This window comes from Pteropus vampyrus, unplaced genomic scaffold (assembly GCF_000151845.1).
Source record: "Pteropus vampyrus isolate Shadow unplaced genomic scaffold, Pvam_2.0 Scaffold340, whole genome shotgun sequence".
Taxonomy (NCBI): Eukaryota; Metazoa; Chordata; class Mammalia; order Chiroptera; family Pteropodidae; genus Pteropus; species Pteropus vampyrus.
In genome coordinates this window covers 173250-186598 of record NW_011889121.1, presented here as the reverse complement: position 1 = coordinate 186598, position 13349 = coordinate 173250, and the positions used below count along the sequence as shown (strand labels likewise).

General features: G+C 39.6%; 1 protein-coding gene across 3 annotated transcripts in view; it reads left to right on the top strand.

Moving 5' to 3' along the window:
- The window catches only part of DMD (dystrophin), a 2089898-nt gene that overhangs the window by 1931232 nt on the left and 145317 nt on the right, over nucleotides 1-13349 (top strand). For 2 of the 3 annotated variants that reach the window (XM_011378471.2, XM_011378473.2), the window contains exon 63: nucleotides 9033-9094. In XM_011378471.2, coding sequence (XP_011376773.1) covers nucleotides 9033-9094 — 62 coding nt within the window. Of the gene's footprint in view, nucleotides 1-3240; nucleotides 3400-9032; nucleotides 9095-13349 lie in introns of those variants that run through there. The other variant, XM_011378474.2, reaches the window with a different exon arrangement.

The following is a 13349-nucleotide window of genomic DNA, read 5'->3' as shown; positions in this document are numbered from 1 at the left end:
CTCCACTCTCTCTTCCACATCCATCGTTCAGATCCTTATCTTACTGCAGTCACCTTGTATCTGGTCACCTAATTCCAAGCTCTGCTGATGTAGCCCTGCACTGTTGCCTGAGTGATTTTTCGAAAAGACAGATCTGACAGCCACACTCATGTTTAAATTTCTTCTTTAAAAAGCTGCCCCATAGCTTTCATGATACAGGTCAAATTCTAGATCATCACACTAGGTCCTTCTCAATTTGGCCACCCTCTCTAATCTCCATCCTGACATTTTCTCCCGAAGACCAAGGACAGCACTGAACTCTTGGGAAGAAGCTGCTTGTGGCCTCTTCACCTACACTCCTGCTGTTATCTCCATTCATAATTGTTGACTTGCCTTCATCCCCCAAAGCCAGAAGCTCCTTTTGGGCCTACAGAGGAAGATTCTAGAAATATCTATCCAGTGAATGAGCTCGGTCTCCTTTTCGGCTCCAACAGGTGAAGTTACCTTTCTCCTCCCTCAGTGGTCCACACTCAGCATCCAGTCTAGTACCTCAGAGGGTGGCTTTGACTGGATGGGTCCCTGTTTGGTCAGGGTCCTAAGAAAAACAGATAGTACATTCAAAAATGCTATTTGAAGAGAGTGTAATGAAAAGGCTATTTATAAAAATCTGGGCAGGGTAAGCGAAAGAACAAAGACAAGGGGAAGGGAATGGTTTAAGTCACCTGCAGAATGCTGATGCTGTAAAAATGACTGTCCAACAAGACTTGTGGCTGCGGATAAAGGAACTCAGGTACCACCAGCCTCAAGGCCAACAGAAAGGAACTTGGAGAATAAATACTCAAACGGCTCTCTTCTCCTGCCCTATCATCTCGTGCTATAAGCCTTTCATCATTGCCTTCCATTGACTGAAAGCAAAGAAGAGCCAAAAGGCAAGAGAGCCTGATGGATGCAATCCACAGAGGTCCAACCTCTTGGAGTACAGGGAGAGTGGAGAAGAGAGCTGGAGGGGAGAATGGAGGCAAGATTTCAACTTAAATTTTCTCTGGTGGCAGAACCCTCATACTCTTTTCATACCTGTGGCTCGCATCAATATAGTAATAGTAACATAATAATAATAAGGGCTATCGTAAATAAGTAATTACTGTATTAGCATACATGGCATCACTATATACTTTACATATGAAATGAAGATATATAAATTATGTTCTCTTCTTAGTCTTTCCCTAAAGAGCAAAATTCATAATCTAACTGAAATTGATAACAAAACAGTCACTGTGATGCCAATGTTATTTCTTAATAATACTTTCAATATTTAATTTCTAAAACAACATCAAGATTTGGGAACAAGTCTTTAAGTGCATATAACTCTTGTTTAAAAAAGAACTTAAAGATGTATTTTTGAGGATTGCCATCTGTCAAATTTAAGGAAAAAAACCTGAATAGTGATTTCTTACTTTCCATTTTTTTTTAACGAAGTGTTCCTAGTAGTTTCCTAGTTATATGCTGAGAAAATGGACAAACATTTATATTTTAGGGAAACATATCAGAACTCCTGAATCTTGAGCAGATAAAAGTGTAAAACAAACAAACAAACAAACAAAACGAGAAGGGAAGAGAACACAATACAACTCATTGTACAGGTGTTGTATACCTTTACTTGATCAATTTCTAATATTTACAAATGTCCATGCTGCGAAGTTTGTGTCTTTTCATTGAAATTAATATAAACAATATTTAAATGATTTGCTACAGTGACACAGAGATTGTATAACTGACATATTGTAAAGGCCACTACTTCCTCATCACAGAACACTAATCCTCCTCCAGTCAAAGACAGGGGCAGACCTAGAATCTACACTGACCCAAAGCGAAACCTAGTGGGCCTCCCCTCAGATGGAGATAGTAGGTGCCTCCACAATTCACTGGTTCAAAATTGCTTAAAAGACAGCACTAACAAGCCTCAGTCTATGAGGCAAAATGCCAGAAAGTGCTATATTTGCATTACCAATCATACCTACACTCACATGTCTTTAGTGATACTGTCTATATTTTTATTTGGTTTGCCAGCATAGTGAAGAAACTTGGCAACACCCCCCCCTTTTGTTCATATACTTTATTTTTTGTCTCTTGTGCCACACTATAGCCGACAATAACGGGAGACTGATGTCTAGAGTCATTTCAGCTCGAACATTTTACAGGGAAAATGTTGAGCAAAAAAAAAAAGGGGGATCTTTAAAAAGAAAAAGGGGAGCACGTTTTAAACTCTAAACTGAGGTGGAATGAATAAACCAGAAGAGCGATTGAAACTGAAATGGTTAAAAGAAGATAAAAAGAAAAGCAGGCCAACAAAATAAATGGACAAAGAGAGACAATGAAACCACTAAGGGAGTTTATCATAAGATACTCTGGACTCTTATGGAAGATATGTGAAGGTTGTGAAAAATTCTTGTGGTAATAAAAACTTTCTTCTTTTCGGAATATTTCCAAGTTCGAAATAATTTTGCATAGCTAATCTGTATCATCATATTGCAAACTCGAAGATTAGAAATATTTGAACTGTCTATGCCCTGTAACTTTTCCAGTAAAATGTTCCATTGGGAATGCTTCCCTTTGAGATTTCTCTAAAAGAATACTGAAAGACCAAACCGTGCCACGCCACTGGTGGTGGTGGTTTATTTCAAGTCTATCTCTATCAGTGGTTCTCAAACTTCAGCGTGCTCAGTTTCTGATTCAGTAGGTCTGGGCTGGGGCCCGGGCATTTTCGTTTCTAAGGAGTTCCCAGGAGATGCTGATCCTTCTGGCCAGGACTACACCGTAAGAACCACTGCTATAACACAAATACACATACAAATGCTTCTTAAGAAGCTCGTTTAGTTACAGCCTCGCCACCTTCATCTTCAATCGACAGGGGTAGAATTATGCTTGTGATTTTCCTCTTTCAGTCTCTAAAAAGAAAACAGCCCACACTCTTAATGATCTGCGATGAGGTCATTTGCACCTAGGTCATTTATTTGGGCAACAAGTAGTCTCGCTGGAGGTTTTAAGGAGCTGCCAGCAGGACGGTGTGTGGTTTCCAGGTTTCTAAGACTACCTTACCTCCTCTGTCTTGCTGGCTTTCTTTTTCTTTTGCCTTTTTGTCTGGAAAGCCCCGACTGCGGGGTCGCGGGGAGTCCGGGTTCCCAGGTCGCTAGGTGGGGGCGGAGCCCGGCCTGGCCCCGCCCCGTCTGCCCGCAGCGCCCCCTTCCCGCCCGCCCGCCCGCCCGCCAGCCCGCGCCGGCTCCTCCGCAGTGCTTTCAGCTGCGAGCCTGGGCGGCGGCGGCGCTCGACTTTCGGGAGCCCGGCGGCACTGAGAAGCTCACTCCTCCGCTCGCCCTCCCCCGACCGCGGAGCCCTTGCAGCCATGAGGGAACAGCTCAAAGGGTAAGTGCATCGCGGCCCCCTCGAATCGCCGCAATCCGTGCACTTGTGGCACGAGCTGGGGGCAAGCCCAGGCGGTCAAAACTTGGATAGGCGCGGCGGCTGGACCCTGGGCTCGGGGCAGCGGGCGTCGAGGAACCTCCCCCACGAGTCCCTGCCGGCGCTGCTGCAGGTGCGCCCCCGGGGCTTTCCCCGGCGCCGGGTTCGCGGGGACCCCCCCTTTCCCTGGCTTTGGGATGGCCTCAGAGAGAAAAAAAAAAAACTGATTTCTCACCGTACCCAGAGGGGACAGGCGCGGTCCCCACGCTGGGATTGGGGCCGCTGGAGCTTTTTGCTCCTTTCCGGGCTGTCTGTGTGGACGTGAGCCAGACAGGCTGTTCCCAAACCGTCGCTCGACCTCGCAGAAGAAAGGGGTGCGCGCAGCTCTACCTTCCATTGCACTGCAAGTGCCAAAAGGTCAACTTTCTGCCTGATTTCTTCCGAGGATTCCAACTGACATTTCCCTAGCTGCATTTTCTACTGTGTTCGTCTCCTGCCCAAGACTCGCAGAAATCAGGAAAGGAAAAAAAAGCAATTTAAAGGCTAGAAGTTAAGGATTTGACACAGAGGATACAGGTTTTGTTTTTTTGTTTTTTTTTACATTACCTTCTGGGGTTGAGTGTGGAGGCATTTCTGAGTGTCCGTCTCTCGCATTTCTCCAGGTGTCGGTGCTCGTCTTGAAGCAAAGTTTGTCATTCCTGAGCCGATCGTGGCAGTGAAAAGGGCAGGACACTTTGTTTATCTCAGTTAAATTTGCCAAGTTCGAAGCCTAAATCAAAGGGGTTTAGTTCCCTGAGGGAGACATATTATTAATTATAAAATGCTTTAACATGAAAAAAATCCATCTGATTTAAGTGGCGAACCAAAGTCTTTAAGTGAAATCTACATACTTCCTTGGCCAACAAGCTCTTCCTGGTCTTTCTGCTTCTTTATCCCTGTCACCTCTCCTTGTCACCCCTCATCACCTTTTCTCTTTTGCCTAGATTTTCTTTTATTTCTTTGTGCCAAAATCCCTTCTTTGGAGGATACAATTGCTCTTGGAGAAGCTGGAAGAGCAAATGAAACAACACGGTTATATGAAAGGTCTCTGACCCTTGATCACTGTGGAATTGCTTTCAGTCATCATTGTTTGATCTTGGATTGGACACGACCCTGAAGTGAAATTGCTTTGGCCAAAGTTGAGGGTGGGTGGGAATTAAGCCCTAAAAAGCAAATAGAACGAGGACAAGTAACAGCTGGAACAGTCACCGAGGCAATCATCTGCCCTGGCTGGAGCCAAGCAGAATAAAATGCTCAATAGCCCAGGGTAAAAGAAAATGGGACTAGAATAGGATTTCTGATGGCTTTGATTGACACCGACCCCTCTAAACCCCCTCCCCACAGTAGCAGAAACTTTTAAATAAATTTTCCCATTCCCACCCTGCCAGTATTCCAGCAATGCAAGCCAAGTTCAACATTCAGAATGCAAATGCCAAGGTTCCTCTAGAACAAGTCAGATCCCCAGATTAAAGGGAAATGATTTTGTGTGTGTGGATCAATGGGCTCCACATTATATATGAAGCCAAACTCTAATCCTCTGCAAATCACAAGAGAATGCTACCTTTTTATATCTGCATAGCGATTAGTTTCTCCCCTGGGAAGTAATGGAAAGATTTTTTTTTTTTTTTTTTTTTTTTTAGGCAACTGTTTGGAATATTTTCAGTACCAAATAACACTGGTGGCAGAAGAAATCTTATTTTAATTAGGCAACTGCCATTTTCCCGGCAAGAGCGTAGAAATTTGTTACTTTCTATAAGTGTTTAATGTTTGTTTTTAAGAAACTAAAAAAGCAATTTCAATAAGTCTGATTATTCCAGCACTGACAGCAGGAACAGCTCTGAGGCGGTTATAATAACCTTGCACACTACTTGAAACTAAAGAAGGTGAGAGAAAATTTAAATTGTATGGTAGGAAATTAGGTCAGCCCTAGACTCAGTAGAGTAATGCTTTAATTTCTTATTATTGACAAGTAGATGTTGCCGGGATCTTTTGTTATTTTAATTTGTATCAGCTTCCTGTCAGGCCCTCAACTAAAAGGGAAAAGAAGAGATTTACAAATTGTAGTTTGTACACTTTAAAAAAAAAGAGGGGAGGGAATCAGAGTTTGAAGGCTGTTTGGAGAGGCTTATATGATGCCAGACTTTGGAACCAGCAGGGTCAAAATCAGTAACATATTTTAAAGACTGAAAGAGTGTTTTAAGGATTATTTACGAAGCTGTTCTCTGTGTTAATGTACGTGCAGAATTTTGATCCAAAGATGTACCCACTAACGTGTGAACAGGTTTCAGAATTTCTTTTTTGGTTGGGCATGGTATATGGGGAGTGAGTTTCCGATATGAAAAATGAAGTGCAAAAAAGAGACAGTTACCAAAAATAGTACCACCCACCCTTCCACCACCACCTCCCCAGCACAGCATTGTCTGTATATTCCAGGTAAACCCAAGCTGCTTCTCATGGAGTTACTGAGAATTCTCTACTGTTTTTGAAGATAGAGTAATAAATAGAGCTGTAAAATCTATATTGGTCACAAACAACAAAATAAGCGGTTTGTCCTGTAAGGTAGGATGTAGATATCAGTTATGCAGATTTATGTTTAGCGATTCATCCTGTTCATATTCATCTTTCCTGTCTATTTGAGGGGTTAAATAATGTCTCACTAGGGCTTTGACTTCACCACAGATTGAAAATACCCACATACAATGAAGTGAATATTTGTTTCATCATACAGTTATCAAAAAATCTGAAGTCATTTCAGCAATGTTGCCAGTCGTTTTTAGCATTAAATGATTAAAAGATTTTTTTTCTAGTTTTGAGGCTTAGTCACACCCTTTATTTTCTTTCCACTTGTGCTCACTTCTTTTGCTTGATACTGGTTTGCAATTGAAATGAAACTAAGACTGCAAAGGTGAAATATAAATCTGTTTTCCTAGTTACTTTGCATGGCTTAAAAATAAAAGGTTTTTGTGTTGGAGGGGAAGAAGGTAAAGGAAGATTGGCTTTTGGGTTGGTTTGAGGTCATTTATCTAGGTTATTCAAGTCCCCCAGAATCATAGGTACTTGGGACAATGAATACCTAGAAAGGACTAGTATCTGGTAACATAGGAAGCAGGGGATAGAAGTCAGGACTTAGAATTTCTTCTATTTTTTTTCTAAAATCCTTCTCATAATTTTTAACCACTGGAATAAATTCCTTAAAAGTAGAAATATAAGGATATCAACAGTCGTGAGAATTTTTTGTTTGTTTTGTTTTGTTTTGTTTTTTTTTTTTAATTTTTTTAGAAAGAGGGAGCTACATGAAGCTCTCATTCCCTCAATGTGGGATTCTCCTGTCACTTGAATGCAAGTTTCTCTTTTCTTTTCGAATTGCATTTGCTGCAAGTTATTTCTTGCCCAAGTTCCTCGGATTTGAAGTCCATTGGATGGTGGCTTTTCGGAGTGGTTCACTTTGCCTGGTTAGGTTTATCAGCTGAATCAGACATTTTTCTGCCCATCCATTGAAGATGCTACAGTCCTCCCATGTGTCGTGGAGATGGAACGCTATTATTACATAGTGTGTGTAATAAAGGCCTGTACGTGTGCACATATGTGCTTTCTCCCCCTTCTCCCTTCCTCCCTCCCTGGTGCTTGCATATACATGGCCTTTGTAAATGGCAGAGACTTAAATGCAGGGTGGTCTCAGTAGAAGGTAACCTTTCCTTGCTGGGCACTTGTGTACGCAATTGGTACACAGTCACTTTCCAAGCTAAAAAACGCTTGAGAACAAGCAACACTTTTTCCATGAAGCTGCAAGCTGCAGCCTCCTTGTGCTGTGCATATAAAGTACCTGGCCCGCCCACCCCTTCTCTAGATCAGAAACCAGCTTGGTCATGGGGCTTCCTAAAACCCCCTAAAGCATGGACCGCGTCTTCTGCTCTTCTTGTTCTTTAAAGACTTGGACATCACTCTAGTACATTCCAATGCCTGAGAAGCCCCTGTTGCATTCCTCAAATGTGAATTGTCTCTGTGGAATTGTCTCTGTGGAAAAGTAAAGCAGAAATGAGCATGTTTGGATGAGACTGAAATAGCCCTTTGCTAGTAAACATTATCTTGTAAATTTCTTTCAGTAGCCTTTACCGTTTAATCACCAAATGGGAAATATCTGAGGGATGGTCTTTGAAATTGTACAGTTTAGGGAATGTCCACATGTTTTTGTGACATTACGATCACATCGTATTTATCAAACAACAATAAATGTTTCTCTTTTGTGTTTATTTTTTTAAAACAGAGGTAAATCACATTGAGTGTTGTTTTTGCTCTCTACAAAGGGTCTTAGGCTTGGCTGACATACTTATATTTTAATCAATAAATAAAAGTTTTGCTTTTAGTGGGCACTGGTGAGGATCACATAATAAACCGACCAGGTGCCAGTCATCTAACCTATATCAACTAATCCCTTAACTCCCCCAGGCGAGCACGCTTGCCCCAAATTTCACAGCTAGTAGGGCGCAGAGCCAGAATCCAGTCCTAGGATTTGAAACTTATGCTGAGATTACTTGACATTGTTGCCTCCCCAAACTCCTTTCTCTGTGTGCCCTCTGTGCTGTCTGCTCCCCTTGAAGTGTCTACATTTAAGCTATTTCTCCCCTCTCCTTCCTCACCCTTCCCCCAAAGATGATGACTAGGCTCTGAGTATGAGTACCAAAATAATCATTCAGGGCTGTGTTTTACTGTATCGAAGCCCGTCATGTAATCCCCGAAAAGTGGAAATATGATGCTATGGTGATTTATGTAGATGGGCCAAAGTAAGGAAAAGTATATGTAGTTATCTCTCCCGGGTTTATTCATGTAATTGGAATAGGAACAAGGGTGTTTTGTTCTTTTTGTGGCAGGAGCTGATAGCCGGCAACCACACTTTGCTAAACTCCAAGAAATGGAAGAGAGCTGTGAATGCTTCATTCAGGCCCAAGTAAATGTAGGAAAAGGTGCAGTGGTGTGTAGAGTACCTATTTAAAAAGACATTCGACAAGTAATAGGATGAGGGAAGGTATGATATGTTAGTTGGGCAATGGATATACCTTGAGCTGAAATGAAATACAGCTATCATGGATAGGAGATCTGGATATGGAAAAGGAGTAATAGAAAAACGTCAGGGGCAGTAAAAGCAAATGAGAAGTGAGGTGGTTTATGTATTGAACTAATGTCCAGTATCGCTTTGACAGAATTGAATAACACTTGTCAGTGTCCTTTCTGAATGTTCTGCATTGGACAGGTGAAGAAACCCTGATTTTCTATTATTAATTACGTAACGAGGTCATTTTATTATAACAGTAGTTCAACTGGCTTGTGGGTGCATAAGAAAAACAAACTCTGGTTACTAAATAACGTTCGTATTGCCTTTACTTTTGAAAGCAAAGGTAGGGGCTTCTCTGCTTGTAAGATAAACATTCTGCATTACACAATGAAAGTCCTTTGAAGTAAAGATGCCAACTGATTAAAAAGCAAAGCAGGCTTTTGTTTCCCTCCTTTTCTCTACTACCCATTATAAATTCTAAAGTCTCTTTTTGTATTTTATGTTTTAGCCACGAGACCCAAACAACTTGCTGGGACCATCCTAAAATGACAGAGCTCTACCAGTCTTTAGGTAAGGATATGGCCATGTTTCTTGCTAGTTAAATGACAGAGGACTTTTTATCATAAAGTCGTTTGTAGCATGCAAGTCATTTGTTGTCTTAATATATCACTAGATGCTTAAAAGGTGAAAACAACTCCTTTCCGTCCCAAACTGACAATCAGCTTTCTTTTTTTCAGAAGTTCCTTAAAAATAAATTTTAGAATTTCATTGATTTCGAAAACTTCAGTATACATGACAGGGCCAAAAGGTCTTTGTAATTTTCTTTGATGCCTAAAAGAGTGGAAAAAAAATACTTGCAGTTTATGACAACCCCCCCCCCCGGCCCCGCCCGCCACCCACCGAGAAAGAAAACTGTTTCAAGTTTGCTCTTACTGATTTCTTCCTTGCGAAACCAAGACAACGCTTTGCCAAACCACTTGTGTAAAGGAATTTTCTGCAGTCTTTCCAGTGCTTATAATTCCTAAGCCAGCCAGGTCATCAGTGTGAACATTTAAATGATTTCTTTCCTATGGCTTGTTTGGTATTTGTTTGAGAGCCTGACAGTTCTTTTTCCCCTCAAAACTTGGACTTTTTTGAAGAGATACACAGCCTCTAAATAAGAGGAAAACACCAATTTTTTTCATGCTTGATAGAAGTCCACTCTATACCAATTTAGTTTAATCAGAAATAATCTGAAATGAATTCTGTTACGTCATAACTAGTTGTAGTTGTTCTTAGTAAAAATAAATAGTCATGTCTTCTCTACTAAACATTTTTTAAGTCTGCTGTTTTGCGAATGGACATATTTACAGATAAAAAAGCATGAAGGGAACTGTGGGTTTAAAGTTGCAGGACAAAGCCCACGGGAATCAGGGTGCTTAAACATAAATTCTGCGTATGTATGCGTGTTTGTCTGTCTGTTTGTAGCTATTACTGTCTTTCTGTCATAGATTCTCATTGGTTCATGTATTGCATCTATAGAGATTGAGAAATGGGGTAGGAGATATTAGCCAAAAAAAAGGTTTTCCTAAACTTTTTCTACTTATAAATGATTTATTCCTTCTAGAAAATCTGAAAAACACAAATAAAAGCATGAAAAAGAAAAGTCACGTAATTCTACTAGCCAGATGTATCTAGTACATTCCAAGTAATATTTTGCCATTTCAGTCTAGCAGTCGAGCAGTTAGTGTATGTGTACGCATGCACATACGTACACAAATACACTTTTTAAAATTTAAAGAAAATTGAGATCAGCTAAATTTCAAGTGCTGTGTTTCAACCCCTGTGGAATTTTCCTGGCTTATAATGCTGCACTGTTTAGACCACAGGTGGAAAACTCGAATGCTTATATTTTGGCAAATTGGAGAATGAAGAGTTCATCCGAAGTGGGCAGTGGCTGTGTTAGTCCAGCGCTCTCAGGCCTTAAGACTTTTCAAGAGAAACTAGAAATCTGTCAATAAAGAGCTAATTTAAACTTGTCTGTGGATCTCCTGATTTTATAACCTCTAGTTTACACAAACTCAGACCACTTGTAATTTCCACTCTAATCACAATGATCTCTAGTTGTAATATTTTAATTTATTTTAAAATTACTGTAGAATTAATACTTGTTCACTTTTTTCATTTAAAAATATAGACAAGCTAACAAACGAAGAAGAAAAAACAAATCATCTATAACCCACCTCTCAGAGTTAACTGATGTTAATAATCTAGTAGGCACCTTCAAAAATTTCTTTTCATACGTATGTTTTTACAAAAGTTGAATCATTCAGTTGTATAATCAACTTTTTTTCACCTAAAGTTAATATACTATGGCCACGTTTCCATTTCATTGCCTTGCATTCTCTACCAGCTTACTTTTTGAGAAATCACAAATAGTGATGATAAAAAGTGAATTATGAACTATCAATGAATAGGTGTGTTTGTATCCTCAACAGAGATTAAATACACTTTCATCATATTTCTAAAGTTTTCTCAGTAGGTCAAGTGTGGTGGTAAACTCAAAGCTGGTATTCCGGCATGATTTGTAACCTTGGACACATCACCTGACTTTGGAAGATAATGGAATCTTACAGTTTCAGGGGAATTTAGAGCTCATTCACAGACTTTTTTGGATGAAATCAATTTTATTGAAGTAACTTACATATAATAAAATGCAGCCATCATAAGTATGCGTTCAATTCCCATCCCCCTTTGAAATTCCAGTTTTTGCTATCCTAATAAATAAACATTTTGGAAATGAACTCGATGCTGAAATTTGGTTTTCAGCTTTCAGAACTAATCTGCTAGTATTTTTCTTACAATCAGATATTCTCGGGCTAACTTTTATTTAATGATGACTCGTCAAATAACGTCTTACATTTATTGAGAATCGATTGTATGTGCTGCACATGTGACGTGTCAGCAACGGTCATGCATGGTGGATGATATCCACTGCCATATTTCACAGGGTAGTGAAGTCAGGTACAGAGAAACCATTTATCAGGGCTCCCTGGCTCTATGGGCCTACACTGGGGTTTGCTCTGGTCTCTGAATGTTTTCACTTTGATTTTGTTAACTTACTAATACAATTTTTAATGTCCATATAGGTTACTGTGCACCTGCTACAAATATGTACAAATGGACAGTTTTGTTTTGTTTTTTGTTTTTTGTTTTTTGTTTTTTTTTTCCTATGGATAGACAGTTACTTGAATGGTATTTCTAGAACTAGTATGTTGGGTTCCTAGACAGGAGACACTCCTCCCTCCACTATTGCCAGGAACACATGGAATTATTGTTAACGTGTTTCCATCCCTCAGATCATCTGCAAGATTAAGTACCATTACTGCCCTTCCTACCCCCAATTATAGTGTTTCAAAGTTGGAATATAAGCATAACACACTGAAAAGAAACCTTTTATTTCTTTTCTATTTTAAAATATTGGCTTATATTTTTTTAAAAAGATGGATGAAATGATTGGAAGCCTTCAACTACACTCAACTCATGAGAGGTATCATGGAAACCTGGTGTCGTCTGGTGTGTTAAATGTTTTAGACCATCCTTAGGTCCTTCTCCTAATAGAACCTGAACCTCTTGTCTGTGGTGACATGTTGAAAATACCAACACATCACTTATTCCCACCCGCACTCCAGACATGTTTCTACTGTAGAGGCTGCAGTGGTTCACAATACGCATGAAATATTACACATTCCTAAATGTACCCACTTCTGAGGAGGTTTTCACTCTCTATTTTGTCAAAATTCCCAACCTGTTCACCATACTCTGTTACCTGCCTTGCCTCCAGAAGCATTCAGATATTCCTCCCTCAACCCATGGTCTGAACACTGTAGTATTATAAGCCAAAAATACTTTGTAAGGACTGAAAAAATAGCATTTGAGCATTAACTGATGGAAATATTACTTGAAATATTAATGTTGGAGATCTCTGGTTATAATAGGATTCCAGGTGATTTTTTTTTCATTCTTTTCCTGATTTGCTACATGTATTTATATTATTTATAATTACATATTTAACAAAAAAATTCTTCGTCAAAACTCCCTACCCTCATTCCTCAGTGTCCCTATAGCTATAATTGATTAACCAATGAGCACCTCTGACAGAAAAGCAGAAATAGACACACACACACACACACACACACACACACACACAATTTATGTTTACCCTGATTTCCTTAGATTTATCAGATAAATTTAAACACAAGGAGATCTCATGCTTTGTTATTCTCTAAATATGTCTGTTCACAAAAATGCAAACTTAAAATTTTTTAATGGTAGAGAAGACGTCTAATTTTTTTGAATAAAAAAATGTAAAAGAATATTTCAGGTTATTCTCAACAGATCTAAAACATTGTGTGTGTGTGAGCTTTTATCAAATGTTAAAAAATACTTGTCTTTTCACCTTATTTTTAGGCCGCGTACCCATTCAAAAAATTCCGAGTTATAAGGGAAAAAATTGTCAGGCTCCAAACAAACAGAAAACAAGGCATATAGTAAAGAAATCATTTAAATGTTTACAATGACGACCTGACAGTCATTAGGAATTTCAGCATTGGAAAGTCTCCAGAAAATTTTTTACGCAACATTAACAGTTTGGCAGAAGCATTGTCTTGTTTCCACAAGAAAGAAATCAATAAGAATAAGTCGAAAACGGTTTTCTGTCAGCATTTTTCTCTGACTACCGCCACTGTGGTGGGGTGAATGGTATATACAAAACAAAGTTTCCAATATCTATTTTTATGAGGGCCTTGGTATCCTATCTTTAAAATTAGGGTATTGGACAAAAGTG